The following is a 14,923-nucleotide window of genomic DNA, read 5'->3' on the forward strand; positions in this document are numbered from 1 at the left end:
TAATGACAGGAGCTCACTCTGTCATGCGGCTCTTGGGTCCTGAACTGCCAATCTGCCGACCTTGTGCTTGTTAAAGTTGGTGTCTTAACTGCTAAGCCACCGGAACATTTCTGTCAAGCACTGTACTTGAAGTAAGTCTCATCAGATTTAACCAGCCTGACATTTTACAAGTTATGTGTACCTCCATTTATAACTGAAGTGAAAAGTAAAAAACTTGGATTAGAATCAAGATGTTTTGAACACCCACCTCCATCAAATTGTGCTTGCTGCATGCTGAGTCAGCCTGAAGCATGGGAAAATATGGTTGTCCTTCACATTCCAGTCCATCTACAGAAGCTGCCCATGTCCTCAGCTAAATTTTGCTTCAACACTCTAAGTCATCCATGGTGGAGATTTACTAATGAATTAAGTGCCACTTACATTCAGTAAGAATGGCAAAATCAGAATACAACTCATTGCCTATATCTGTTCCTAGTTTCTTTTCAATGCAAAGACTTTGGATAGCCATAAATACAGGTATTGTCCACTATAGCATACTAAGGTAATAAGTAACAGTAGTGTAGTAATGTTAGTCTGTTGCAATGATAACAACAACAAAAAGTATTGTGGCAACTCAAAGATAAAGAAATGCATACAATTTAAGTCCATAAAAAATTATGTCATATAAAATCTGTAAATCTTTAAGGTGACACAAGACATTTTAGTGCCAGACTATATGTACTCATCTTAATTCAGCTTCCATTCCTTTTTGAAGGAATGATTAGGCTACTACTTATTTTTTTAAAAGTAACCTGCACTTGTAACATCTAAACAACTATAAGATCGGTTGCCAACATTCCTTGCTTTAATTCAGAATGCATAGAATCATAGAGTTGGAAGAGACCGCAAGGGCCGTCCAGTCCAACCCCCTGCCATGCAGGAAATCCAGATCAAAGCATCGTCGACAGATGGCCATCCAGCCTCTGTTTGAAGACCTCCAAGGAGGGAGACTCCACTACACTCCGAGGAAGGAGTGTGTTCCACTGTCTAACAGCCCTTACTGTCAGGAAATTCCTCCTAATGTTGAGGTGGAATCTCTTTTCCTGCAGCTTGCATCCATTGCTCCAGGTCCTAGTCTCTGGAGCAGCAGAAAACAAGTTTGCTCCCTCCTCAATATGACATCCCTTCAAGTATTTAAATAGGGCTATCATATCACCTCTTAACCTTCTCTTCTCCAGGCTAAACATCCCCAGCTCCCTGAGTCGTTCCTCATAGGGCAAGGTTTCCAGACCTTTCACCATTTGGACACGCTCCAGTTTCTCAATGTCCTTTTTGAATTGTGGCGCCCAGAACTGGACACAATATTCCAGGTGGGGCCTGACCAGAGCAGAATATAGTGGCACTATTACTTCCCTGGATCTAGATACGATACTTCTATTGATGCAGCCTAAAATCGCATTGGCCTTGTTAGCTGCCGCATCACACTGTTGACTCATGTTCAACTTTTGGTCTACTTGGACTCCCAGATCCCTTTCACATGTTGTCTCCTTAAGCCAGGTGTCTCCCATCCTATATCTGTGCATTTCATTTTTTCGCCCTAAGTGCAGTACCTTACATTTCTCCCTGTTGAAGTTCATTCTGTTAGCTCTGGTCCAGCTTTCTAGTCTATTCAGGTCATTCTGAATTTTGATCCTGTCCTCTGGGGTATTAGCTATTCCTCCTACTTTAGTGTCATCTGCAAATTTGATAAGTATTCCCCCAATTTTTTCCTCCAAGTCATTGATAAAGATGTTGAACAGTACTGGGCCAAGGACAGAGCCCTGTGGGACTCCACTGGTTACTTCTCTCCAGGATGAAAAGGAGCCATTGTTGAGCACCCTTTGGGTTCGGCCGGTCAACCAATTACAGATCCATTTAACAGTTCCTTTGTCTAGCCCACATTTTACAAGCTTGTTTGTGAGAATGTCATGGGGAACCCTGTCAAAGGCCTTACTGAAATCAAGATATACTACATCCACAGCATTCCCTTCATCTACCAAGCTGGTAATTTTATCAAAGAAAGAGATTAGATTTGTCTGGCATGACTTGTTTCTCTGAAACCCATGTTGACTTTTTGTGATTATGGCATTGGCTTCTAGATGTTCACAGACTCTCTGTTTAATGATCTGCTCCAGAATCTTTCCTAGTACTGATGTCAGACTAACTGGACGATAATTGTTGGGATCCTCTTTTTTCCCCTTTTTGAAGATGGGGACAACGTTTGCCCTCCGCCAGTCTGCTGGGATCTCTCCTGTTCTCCAGGAGTTTTCAAAGATTATTGCCAATGGCTCCGATATTACATTGGCCAGTTCTTTTAATACCCTTGGATGTAGCTCATCTGCTCCTGGAGACTTAAATTCATTTAGGTTAAACAGGTATTCCTGTACTATCTCTTTACTTATTTTGTGCTGAATTTCCCCTATTCTGCCCTCTGCTCCATTATCCTCAGGTTGAGCACCCTTTGCCTTTTCTGAGAAGACTGAGGCAAAGAAAGTGTTGAGTAATTCTGCCTTTTCTCTTTCTTCTGTTAGCATTTTTCCATCTTCTCCACGCAGTGGCCCTACCGTTTCCTTCTTCTTCCTTTTGCTGCGGACATATCCAAAAAACCCTTTTTGTTGTTCTTAACCTCTCTAGCAAGCCTGAGTTCATTCTGTGCTTTGGCTTTTCTGACCTTATCTCTACACTTGCTAGCTATTTGTTTGAATTCCTCTTTGGTGATTTCCCCATTTTTCCATTTCTTATACATGTTCTGTTTAAAATTTAGCTGAGCTGAAAGTTCCTTTGTCATCCATCCTGGGTTCTTGCGACACCTCCCATTTTTCTTTCTCACTGGAACTGTTTTAATTTGTGCCTTCAGTATCTCCCTTTTGAGAAACTCCCATCCATCTTGAACTCCCTTCTCTTTTAGTATTCCTGACCATGGGATCGCCCCCAGTATTTCTCTAAGTTTACTGAAATTCGCTCTCCTAAAGTCTAGGATGCGTGTCTGACTATGCCTGGCATCTCCTTTCCATTGTATAGCAAACTCCAGGAGAACATGGTCACTTCCACCTAAGGATCCCACCACTTGCACTTCATTAACCAAGTCATCCTTGTTGGTTAGGATCAGATCTAAAATAGCTGATCCCCTTGTTGCCTCTTCCACCTTTTGGACCATGAAATTGTCTCCAAGGCAAGTGAGGAATTTGCTAGACCTTGAGGATCTGGCTGAGTTTGACTTCCAACAAATATCAGGGTAGTTGAAGTCACCCATCACTACTACATCTCTCCTTTCTGAGTGTGTGGTCATCTGTTCTAGAAAGGCATCATCCAATTCCTCCGTCTGACTTGGGGGTCTGTAGTAGACTCCCACCATAACATCCTTGTTGTTTCCCTGCTCTTTAATTTTTATCCAGATGCTCTCCACCTGGCTTCCAGGATTGATGTCCTGGATCTCTTCACTGGTGTAAATATCTCTGACATATAGGGCTATTCCTCCTCCTTTCCTGTTTGGCCTGTTTCTCTTGAAAAGGTTATACCCCTCTATTTCCACATTCCAATCATGAGACTCATCCCACCAGGTTTCAGTGATGCCTATTATATCGTATTTGCTTTGTTGTACTAGGAGTTGAAGTTCATCATGCTTATTTCCCATGCTCTGTGCATTAGTGTAGAGGCATCTAAGACCATGTGTTCCCTTTACTTGCTGCCTGTGCAAATTTTTTTGCCTCCCACTGTTGGGTCCTTGCACTGTTTGTCTTGTTCCCTCTCTGTCAGTTTGACTATCTTCTCCAGTCTTTTTGCCTTCCAGAATACTGTCTCCCTCCCCCACATAACTCAGTTTAAAGCCCTCCTGATCAAATTCTTGAGGCTATTGGCAAAAATGTTTTTGCCAACTGGCATGAGATGCAACCCATCCCTTGCCAGAAGTCCCTCCTCATGGAACCGCAACCCATGGTCCAAGAATCCAAATCGTTCTTGGCGGCACCACTTGCCTATTTTTTCTCTTTTACTATTTAGGATGCCCAAATGCAAAGAGAGATGACAGCTTAGTTGGCACAAAACAGAATCTTAGCAGAAGCAGCTTACCATGTAGTTGTAAATGTTACTTGGGGGTGTTATCTTCTACTCCCATAAACCACTATTTAGTATGTGACCATACTGAGTAGGAAATTCTGGGATTTGTAGTCCTAAAATAATTTTTCAATGCTCTGGGTGTGACACACATCCATTTTTATGCTCTCCTGTGTTTTGTTTTGTTTTAATTTCTGTTAAGGAACAACAACAATAATACTAATGGTATGATCTATTTAAACATAAGGCACAAGCCACTTTGGTTCTCAGCTCATTTGCTGAATGCCAGTGGGCTCACTGGATTACAAGGAATAGCTCATGATTCATTACCAACTAATATATAGTCCTGTAGCAGTTTCCAACAACAGCATTATATATGGTAGAAATAAAATAATGAAGAAATCGATGTCTGAATTAGAGATCTGTGCCACGTCTGAAAAGAGTAAGGATCACTGGACTATAATATTGGGATTATGCCAATGCACAGCTTTAAATCTCTTGCTAAGCAAAAAAGTTTATCAAGCATTTTGGGGCATAGCTATCAGTCAAAACTTGTTCTCCAGGGTTGCTGCTCTGAGCTCTTTTGGGGGGAGAGTGAGACAACAATGGGACAGATAGTAAGGTCTTACTTATCTCATGATGCAAAAGGCAATGTAGTAATAGATTTCCTACACTTGACCAGTAAATCACTTGTCTGACCTTAGAAGATCCGAAGAAATAAAGAAGGCCAGACCAGACAACCTTTGAAAGAAGCAGTGAAATCTTAGCCACTGGCATTCTAGAACCAACACTGTCCAGCAGATAAAAATGCATCAATACCATCATGTATCTTCTGTCCAGAGAAGGGTGGGATATAAAAGAAAGAAAGAAAGTTGGAGGTGGATAGACAAAGATTGGCCAGCTCTTCTGTCTTTCTCCGTTGTTACCTGGTGGTGCGACTCGGTCCTGATACGTGGGCTGGAATTCACTGATGGTGAGCAGCAAAACTTGGATGGTCCCAATGAAGATCCCTGCCAGGCAGCCATAGAAGATCAGGTAGAACAGGAGGATCTTAACTGTAATAAGAGAACAAACAGAACAGTCAAGAATGAATAAGCAACTGTGTACTAGAACATCTGGGCATGGAGAAGTCTCTCAAAGGTACAGGCAGGGCCAGCTCTCTCATCAGGCACAGTGAGGCAGCTGCCTTAGGTAGCTAGTTATGGGTAAAAACTGTAGCCACTTCCAAAGTAGGAAAGACTGCATATTTCATGAGTGACACTCCACCCAAAATAAACTGAACTAACTTGGAACTGTGTGTGTTTCACCAAAAGAAGTGAGTCAGAGAAAGACCTTGGAAATATTACTCTTTAAAAAATTACGACTCTCAAAAGTATCCTTTCCAGTTTTGCAGTAGAAAAAAACCCTCTTTTCCAAGCACTGGCTTGTTTCTTATAGAGACTGCAACACTAAGCTCATTTACTTTGGAATAAGTTTTGTTCAAATAAATGGTCTCATTTTAAAGGGTTAGAAAGATTCACAACAAATGAGATCTGTATAAATATCCATGAGCCATGACAGATCCATGTAATGTCCAAATCTAGGATTATCCTTTCACTGAATAAGAGTGGAAGGGGCCATGCAATCAAGAAAGTATGCTGCCTTTGCACCTTGTAAAGATATTTGGCCTGCAATTATTGGAACTAAACTGGAAATAAAATGCAGTACTATGGGGATCTTTGGGCCAAAATCCAATTGTTAATCACAATGTGAGTAAATCCATGGAATGAATGGGATTCTCATAAGTGCTGCTTTTACTAGCCAGTAATGGAATCAATGTGATGTAGGGGTTGCATGCTAGGTTAAGTTTCTGGGAGACTGGGGCTACATCTGTGGAATTAATGCAGTTTGACACCCCTTTAACTGCCATGGTTCAATATGATGGAATTCTGGGATTTGTAGTTTTGAGAAATATTTAGCCTTCTCTGCCAGAGAGCTCTGGTGCTGCAACAAACTACAAGCCGTGGGAGTTAAGTGCTAAACCGCATTAATTCTGCAGTGTGGCAGTAACATAGGATTTAAATTGCCGCTCCTTTATAGAAACCTACTGGGTGACCTTGGGCATGTCACACTCTCTCAGCCTCAGAGGAAGAATATGGCAAATCTTGCCAAGAAAACCCCATGATAGGTTTGCCTTAAGATTGTTGTAAGTCAGAAACAACTTGAAGACACACAACAACAAGAGCAACAAAACTGAGCCAATAGGTCTATTTTGTTTAGGACTAGCAATTGCATTTTGCCTTCTTTTAATCATTAAACTGAAAATTAAGAAACATTTCTCATGTTCTTAATGTGATTCAGGTCTAGTTCACTCATTTTTAATTAGGAGAAATGCAAATTTTAAGTGAGCCATAAATCTCTCAGGATAACCATGGGACAACTACTCCTTCTCTATCTAACCTCCCTCCCAGGATTATTATAAGGACAGACTGAGGAGCCAAGAGCCATGTACCCTGTTTTCAGCTCATTGGAACATAAGCCTGATGAATATAATGAATTTTAAAAACACACATAATAAAGCACAGAATATAGAGTAACAGCTAGAAAAGCAAAACAGAATAAGGCAGGAGGGGAAGAATGTTTTGTTTAACAGGCTGATCAGAACCTAAGGAGCACTGCTTTCAGGAGGGAGAATATACACTACAGTACAATGGCTTGTTGCCATTCTCACTTGTATGGGATCTAAACATGGTGGAATATGGGGATGAGCTGGATTTCAAACACCTGATCCTCGATCCTTAAAATACCTAATGCTGAGCCTTAAAATACACACGCAATCCTTGCTTTCATAATGCATTTCTGGGAAACACCATTTCCAACACACCTCCAACTACAATGTCTTTTCCCCAGCATAATTCTTGAGTATTGTACTGGTGAGACCCAGCATGGTGAAGTGTTCTGAGTGTTGGATTACAACTTTGGTGACTAGGGTTCAATTCCCTGCTTGGCCATGAAACAACCCACTGGGTGACCTTGGTCAAGTCACATACTCTCAGCTTCAGGAGAAGGCAATGGCAAATCTCTTTCAAACAAATCTTGCCAAGAAAACCCCACAATAGGTTTGCTTCAGGGTCACCATAAATTGGAAACAATATGAAGGCACACAAAAGCAACAACAATACTGCTACACTGTTGGCAGCTGCTGATTCAAATGGTAGCAGAAGGTATAAATCTGTCTCTGCCTAGACTACTGATTACTCACGTAATACTACATAACATCAGACTTAGACAGCTTTTCACTTGCTTTTACGTGGTATATTAATAAAGCCATGCAGTACAAGTCACACACATTCTACTTCTGCTGAGCTGTAATCAGGCAGATTAATATACAAATTACATAAGTGATTAAAGCATTTTTGTTGTTGCTGTTAAAAGGAGGAGGAGGAGGAGGAGGAGGAAAAGTTAAAACTTTTATTTATGACTAGGGTTACTCCACAGAGCTGCAGAGTCTTTGAAATCTGGTTGTATCAGTTACTGCTTTACAGGGATTATCTTTACTGATTAGAAGCAGAGTAACATGCTGTACTTGGTATCAAGAGGGCAGCCCTATACAAAAATGACTCCAGGAACACAGCATGAGAAAAGTGGGTGGGAGTGGATTCTATAGTTGCTGACCTTTAAAGTGAAATATTCACTAAGGCTGCTATAAAGGGAGTAGGCAAGAGAGCACCAATAGAAAATTGTTTTCCCCACTGATAGGATGTGGTTAAAAGAGAAAACCTATCAAACTACTCCCACACCCTGTGGGCTGAGTGGGGAGAGAAACTATCCACAGAGACCAGAAGCACAACAGCTCTGGCACTCTTGGGGTTAACACACTCTTTAGTAACCAGGCAGCAGCCAGCAAATAGCTGTCACGTCAGAGAGATTTGGACATATTTTCCAGAGTACAGTCATAGGTGGTGCTGTTGTAATGAGCTAAAGAGGAAACCTGCCGGCAACAAGGTGTCTTGGGTGATGCATATGTGTGCGCTTTTCTTAAAGAAAAATAGTAATAAGAATACTAGTAATAACAATAGTAAAAAAGAAATCAAAGAGCTTGGGGTATCTAAGAGGACATAAGTTTAAACATAAATCTCCAGCCAGGATGCTTACAGTAGACTACAACTGCCTGCTTTTCCTTACACTGAAAAAAACATCTGTACCAGCAGGAAAGAACAAGGGTCTTTTTAATACATACATATCTGTGTGTGGGTGGGGGGGGGAAGCCCTGCTTTCTAAAGCATTGGTTAAATTCTTCAAAGCTGTCCTCAAGTCAGTCACAGTGTCATCTCACTGCTCTTTCATTTTATCTCTGAAGGGTTTGGTGTACAAGGCACCTTCCACCCAACTAAGGGTGTCGGTTGTACTGGACTACAACTCATATGTACTTCCCCACTGGCAATGAAGCTTGGAATAATGGGGACCATAGCCCAACCTATCTGAAGAGTGCCAGCTTAAGAAAGACTATCATTATACCTGTTTTGAAAATCCACTGCCAGTGTGGTGTAGTGGTTTGAACCACTATGACTCTGGAGACCAGGATTCAAATCCCTGCTGAGTCATGGAAGCCAACTGGGTGACCTTGAGCAAGTCACACTCTCTCAGCCTCAGAGGAAGGGAATGGCAACCCCCTGCTGAACAAATCTTGCCAGGAAAACCCTGTGATAGGTTTGCCTTACAATCGCCATGAGTTGGAGGTGACTTGAAGGCACACAACAGCACAGCACAACTATCACGAGTGCTATAAGCCTTTTTACAAATTGCAAGTTTTGTCTTTTGTCTCACAAGGTTTCCCCTCTGCATTTGCCCTCTATCAAATTCTAGTTAAGAATTTAAACCCAGAAGCTCCGGATGTGGCATCTCCAAAAGGACACTGGCTGGATCCAGCCCAGAAACCATGCCAGGCCAGCAGCTGCAGCTGGCATCAGCTTTTACAAAACGAAGGTCTAATACCACAATGTGAATAATTTCCGAGAACACACCTCAACCCTTTTCTTTCCCGCACCTGCTATGAAGCTATTTATAAAGCTAGCTTTCCTATATAAAGCCATTTTCATTTATTATGAATAATAGTTCCTCCTCCCTCCACCCACCCGACTCCTGGAGCCAATTGCTGCTTTGACCTCAGTATCACCTAATGTTTCTAAATTTGCACAAAGGGTTTAAAAGGGAATGGAAAGTTCCAGATAAGAAGCCAGTGTCTCCAATGCAAGGATCTACCGAGACACTCAAGACTGCCTGCTCAGACCCCAGCAGAGGCGGGCAGGAAATTCAAGGGCATCCTACCCTTTCTTTCAAGGGCAGCCATTTCTAACACACTTGTGCAGAAGGCCCAGACATGCTCTGCGCCATCCTCATGGGGTTTGTCAGACTTTCTCTCCCATGCCTGCATTAACCAGAGAATGAATGGAAAATAAACGGCACAAAGCACTCATTGGTTGACACAGAAGGAGCCTGTTCAATACAAAAGCTGTGCCTCAGGCAAGCTATGGAAATGGGAGCCAATATGGCACCTGTTCTGGAGGCTCCACACAGAGCATTACAAGTTGTAGATGGTGATGATGATGAAAAACAGCCATCTATTCAGACACTATGGTCTATGGACCAGATGGAAGCAAACCTGGAGGAAGAAACCATCAGATAACAGATGTCACGGGGAAGACCTTCAGTGTCCTTTTCTGTTTGACCTAACTTGTGCAATGCAGAGCCTGGTTTAGATCCTTAGCTAGAATTTGACAGAGGGCAGATAAAAAGGGAAACCTTGCCAGACAAAAGGCATAAACTGCAATTTGCAGAAAGACTCATAGCACCCGTGATAGTTGTGCTGTGTTGCTGTGTGCCTTCAAATCATCTCCAGCTCATGGTGATTGTAAAGGAACCCTACCACAGGGTTTTCCTGGCAAGATTTGTTCAGTGGGGGGAGGGGGCATTTGCCATTCCCTTCCTCTGAGGCTGAGAGAGTGTGACCTGCTCAAGGTCACCCAGTTGGCTTCCATGACCAAGCAGGGATTCGAATCCTGTGATCTCCAGAGTCATATAGACTCATGTTCAAGCCACTCCACCACACTGGCTCTTTGATCCATGACAGTGGATTTTCAACAACAGGTACAAGGACAGTGTTAAGCTGGCTCTCTTCAGATGGGTTGGACTATGGTTCCCATCACTCCCAGCTTGGATGTTTGGACCAGGGAACAAAGAGGGGATGGCGAGCACGACAATAAGAAAAATAAGGTGTGGGTGTGTTGCTTGTGCCTGCTCTGAACCTCAGACTCATTCAAGTTAGGCTTAGTTGCTAGGAGACAGCCTTCAAGGACTTTGTTATTCCTAAAGCTCACTCCCTTCTTTCCCACCTGACCTCTCTCTCTCTCTCTCTCTCTGTTGCTTTCTGAGGCCTCCCCCAAATAAAAGGGGTGCAGAAAGAAAGAACAAGCCAAGGGAGCAGCCATGCATTTGGTGGTCTTGGGTCCTCCTGGGCTGGTGGGAGCAGGACCTTTCCCTCTCCCTCAAGGATCCCAAAGCCAGGCATCCATCCTTGCCTCCTGTGCTGGGAGAGAGGTGTCACCTTGACTAACCTTGGGCTGTGATGCATTATTAACCCTTTGGAGCTCGAAGAGGCTCCTCAGGCAAGGCAAGGAAAAGAGACAAAAACCACCTCCCCCTTGGCCTCCTTTGCTACAGGCTGGAGAGAAAACAGACCCCCTGGGCACCTTGCCCAATGGTCTGCCCTGAAGTGGGCACCTTGGCACCCGCAGTGGCTGACAGGAGACAAGGGCAGGGGAGGAGCCCAAAAGAGAGAGAGATGATAGGGGGTTCCTCCTCCTCCACCCAGCCTTTGCCCGCAGTCACGACTCAGCCTTCGCCTCCTCCATCCATCCATCCCTCCATCCCTCCATCCATCTCTCCCTGCCCTTCAACACGACCTTTTTTGCTTTTCCTCCCTTTGGCTGAAAAGCCAAGAAGGCAACAGGAGGAGCCCCGTCTAGACAGCCCCCGAGGCAGCCAGCCCCAAGGGAAGCCCCGGGACAGAAAGACAGCCAGAGCCCCCAAGCCAAGGCAGAGGAAGCCCAGCTCCGGAATTCTGGGGTGTGTCGTCTGGTGGGGACGCTTCCTTTTGTTCCAAGGCGGCCAATGAGAATAATAATAGTAATAATAATAGTAATAAGTATTATTTTTGGTTTTAAACCTCCCACAGAAAGAGAGAGAAAAGGAAAGAAGCCAGAAAACAAAGGGCGGCCAAGGACTGAAAGCCCTCAGAAGAGACTTCTTATTCTTATTCTTATTCTTACTATTCCTATTATATTTATAAAAGCCCTCAGGAGACTTTGTTGTTATTATTATTAATAATAATAATATTCCTATTCCTATTCTGTTTATGGAAGCCCTCAGGAGACTTTCTTCTTATTCTTCTTATTCTTCCTATTCCTATTCTATCTCTTCCTCTTCTCTTTCTCTCTTGGTATCCCGCCCTTTCCCCGAAGCCTAGGGCTCCGGGCGGTTTGCCCTCTTTCCAAGACCCGAGCCTCGTCCATCCCGACGGAAAGGAGGCCCCAAGGCCACCTTTGGAAAGAGAGGGGGAAGCCCTTCCAGGCTGCAAGGCACACGGAATACGCACCCACACCCACAACCACAACCACGGTCCTAGGTCTCCCTCATTCTGGGTGAAGGAAGCAGGGGCTGCAAAAAAGAAAGCCAAAGCCAAGAGAGGAGAGGAGAGAGACTTACACCAGCTGCCCCCCGTCCTCCCCAGGAACTCCTTCTTCTCCGAGTTCCAGATGAATTTCTTCCAGTTGCCCTCGCCTTCCTTTGCTTTCCCGCGAGCCATGGCCGAGGAAGGGCTGGAGAGGGGCTCCTTTGCCAAGGGAGAGGTCTGCTCCGTCGGCTTCTCCCTTCAGCGCTGCTTCCAACGCCGCCTCTCTCGGCTGCGCCTTTCCAGGGAGGTGCGGCTCCCACCTTCCCCGTAATCCTTGCCCAGGGAAAGCAAGCCAGACAGAGGACTAGATCTCTATCGGGATAGCTGGGCCTGGAGCTCTGGATCTCTCGCTACACAGAGGAGACCGGCTGGACCAGCTCCCCGGGAAAACAGGGAGGACACGAACGGCAAAAGCTGGGAAGGAAAGAAGCCAAGCAGCCCCCGGCCTCCTCCTCCTCCTCCCCCCCCCCGCAGGGCCTTATATAGTGCCCGGCTCCCGGGAAGGCTCCTCCCCTCCAAATGCCGGTAGCCAATCAGAAGGGAGCTCGTTTGGGGGAATGGCGGGATGGGGAAAGGGGGAGAAGGGAGGAAAAACTGGGGGACGACGAGGGACAAATGCGCCTGAACGCTTTGGAGGTGTTTTTTCCTTTCTTGTTCCCCGCGGCTCCTTTTTAGTCCTTTTTATGTTTCTTTCTCTTTCCCCCATTCAGCCCTTTCCTTTCAGCACCTGCTCCTGCGTCCGCACTGCAGAAATAACCCAGTTTGGCCCCGCTTTAACTGCCCTGGCTCAAGGCTATGGAATTCTGGGAGTTGGAGTTTGTTCCGCTCTGGGCCCCACAACAAACTCCAACTCCCAGAATTCCATAGCCTTGAGCCAAACAAAGAGTTAAAGCGGGGCCAAACCGGGTTATCTCTGCAGTGCGGATGCAGTGCGCCAATCCACCTGCTATTCCCTTCGGCCAAGCGGGGAGGCAGAGCTGAGCCCTGCAGATGGAAAGGAGGGAAGGAAGGAAAGAGGGAAAGGAGGGAGGAAGGGAATGAAAAAAGGAGAAGAGAGAGGCAGTGATCCGAGGCGGACTCGTCCTTGCTTTCCCTGCAGCCTGACAAACGGTGCCTGGGGTGGCTGCTGCTCCCACCGACGTTGGACCGGAGGAGAGGAAGAGGAGGAGGAGGCTGGAGATGCAGATAGCCAGAGGAGGGCCAGGAATGGGGGGATCTTCTTTGGAAGGTGCCCTTTAGTTAAATAGTCCATCCAAGCACTAGAAGGAAAGGGATGGAGGACCAGTGTGTTGTGGTTCTTCTTCTTGTGGGTGTAGTGTCTACACACTAAAAGAAAGTGGTGTAGTGGTTAGAATCGTATGAGAAGAGGCCTCCAAGGGCCATCCAGTCCAACCCCCTTCTGCCATGCAGGAACTCACACTCAAAGCACCCTTGACAGATGGCCCTCCAGCCTCTGTTTAAAAACCCCCAAAGAAGAAGACTACCATACTTTGAGGTTTGAGTGTTTGATTCTGGAGATCAGGGTCACTTCAGCGCACACTCCTTGGGTGTGTCACACTCTCTCAGCCCAGAGGACGGCCATAGCTAACCTCCTTTGAAGAAGCTCGCCCAAGAAAACCCCATGATAGGACCATTTTAAGGTCACCATAAGTTTAAGAAAACAACAACTCAGAAGCATACAACAAACCACAAAGCATCCACGTGTAACAAAGTGTCTACATACAACAAGTCACAAAGTGTCACAACAAATGTAGCAGGGAGGAACGGCCCAGCTCTGGGTAGATCTCTGACTTTACTCGGTTGTACGACAACATCTCAAATCCACAAAAAGCAACAATCCTTTTATTCAACCAACCAAACCACACCAAAGACAGGATTGCTGTGTATGATTTTTAACACCTTTGCCTGGGAGATCTGAAAGCTTGCCTCATGTCTTTTGTGCATTTTTAGTTATCAAATAAAGGGGCCACCATCCTCTGGATTTGGGATGTTGTTGTACTTTGCTATATGGCCAAGATGGCTACCCTTGAAGATGTTTCTTTGCTCAATGGTGTACCAGCTCAGTATTTTGCTCAAGGTGGCAGGAACTGTCAAGAGCTGAGGGTTTGTGCCTAGATGAGATGGGAAGGTAGCTCTTCAAAAGTTGTATCACAGAGACCAGTCATTTTGTCCTGCCGCCAGAGGAAAATGGGGCCTCTTTCCCACTTACAAATAAAATCAGTTTGTCATCTGAATCGATGGATCAATTTGACAGCAGAGCGTGGTTCACCCTGCATTTGCCCCAATTGCATTTTCTTGTTGTAAAATAACCCACTTCTCGTTCACATTGACCAATGATTCAATTCCAAAGGGACCTTCTTCAGAGGATGATCATCTGATCACGTCATAAAAAAATCAATTCTGATCTGCCTCCCATTCACATTTGCACTGAATCTATTTATTCCAAAAGACACAGAAAAAATTAGCATAAAAAAGCACATTATATGGGTCTAGCGCATGGGCCCCCTCTCCAAATTGCTTTAGTAAATCAGCTCAAGTGCAAACAAGGGTAATTTAAACCACTTCAATTCAGTTTGCAAACTGGTTTAAAATGTAGTGGGAATGAGGCCTGACAAAGGTTTATGGGCTTTTCTGAGGGTAACTGTTGTCTGGAGAGAATAAATATGAACCTGAGAGGAAAGGGATCAGCCCAGGATATGTCCCTTGTGTCAGGTGCAGAAGCCACCTGTCTTCCCGACCTTCTGCTTGTCCTCTTCTCTCCTTTTCTCTCCTCCCTCATTCCCAGTGTTCAGGGATGCTCCCCAGTGAAGGTGGAGCTTCTCTGCCTGCCTGTTTGCAACGTCATCCATGCAGCTTTCAGGCCTGGGAATACCCTTCAACATCCCACTGGTGCTCTTCTTGCTTTTCAAAAAATCTGCAGCCACCTTTCCTGCTGCAGAAAGGCCTTCCTCTTTCAGGATATTCTAAAAAGATATTCACTCGTCTGGATCCTGTCGAGTTTTACAATATGCTCCCCACTGTAGAATCTGAGCACTGAGTCAGGGAAAAAACAACAACCCACATACACATATAGAGAGGTTTTGATGTATTGGGCCACAACTACCACATCTCAGAAGTGGCCACAGAGAGACCTGGGAGGCA

At 44.9% G+C, this 14,923-nt stretch overlaps 1 protein-coding gene across 1 annotated transcript in view; it reads right to left on the reverse strand.

The window, feature by feature from the left end:
- Positions 1–12,230, reverse strand: part of ATP1B1 (ATPase Na+/K+ transporting subunit beta 1) — a 36,061-nt gene extending 23,831 nt beyond the window's left edge. Inside the window, exons 1-2 of the mRNA XM_042456011.1 lie at positions 11,815–12,230; positions 4,998–5,126 (exon numbers count right to left, since the gene is read on the reverse strand). Of these exons, the coding sequence (XP_042311945.1) occupies positions 4,998–5,126; positions 11,815–11,914 (229 nt within the window). The 5' untranslated portion in view covers positions 11,915–12,230. The remainder of the gene's footprint in view (positions 1–4,997; positions 5,127–11,814) is intronic.
- Positions 12,231–14,923: the final 2,693 nt, after the last annotated feature.

The sequence above is a fragment of the Sceloporus undulatus genome, chromosome 3 (genome assembly GCF_019175285.1).
Source record: "Sceloporus undulatus isolate JIND9_A2432 ecotype Alabama chromosome 3, SceUnd_v1.1, whole genome shotgun sequence".
NCBI classification, from domain to species: domain Eukaryota; kingdom Metazoa; phylum Chordata; class Lepidosauria; order Squamata; family Phrynosomatidae; genus Sceloporus; species Sceloporus undulatus.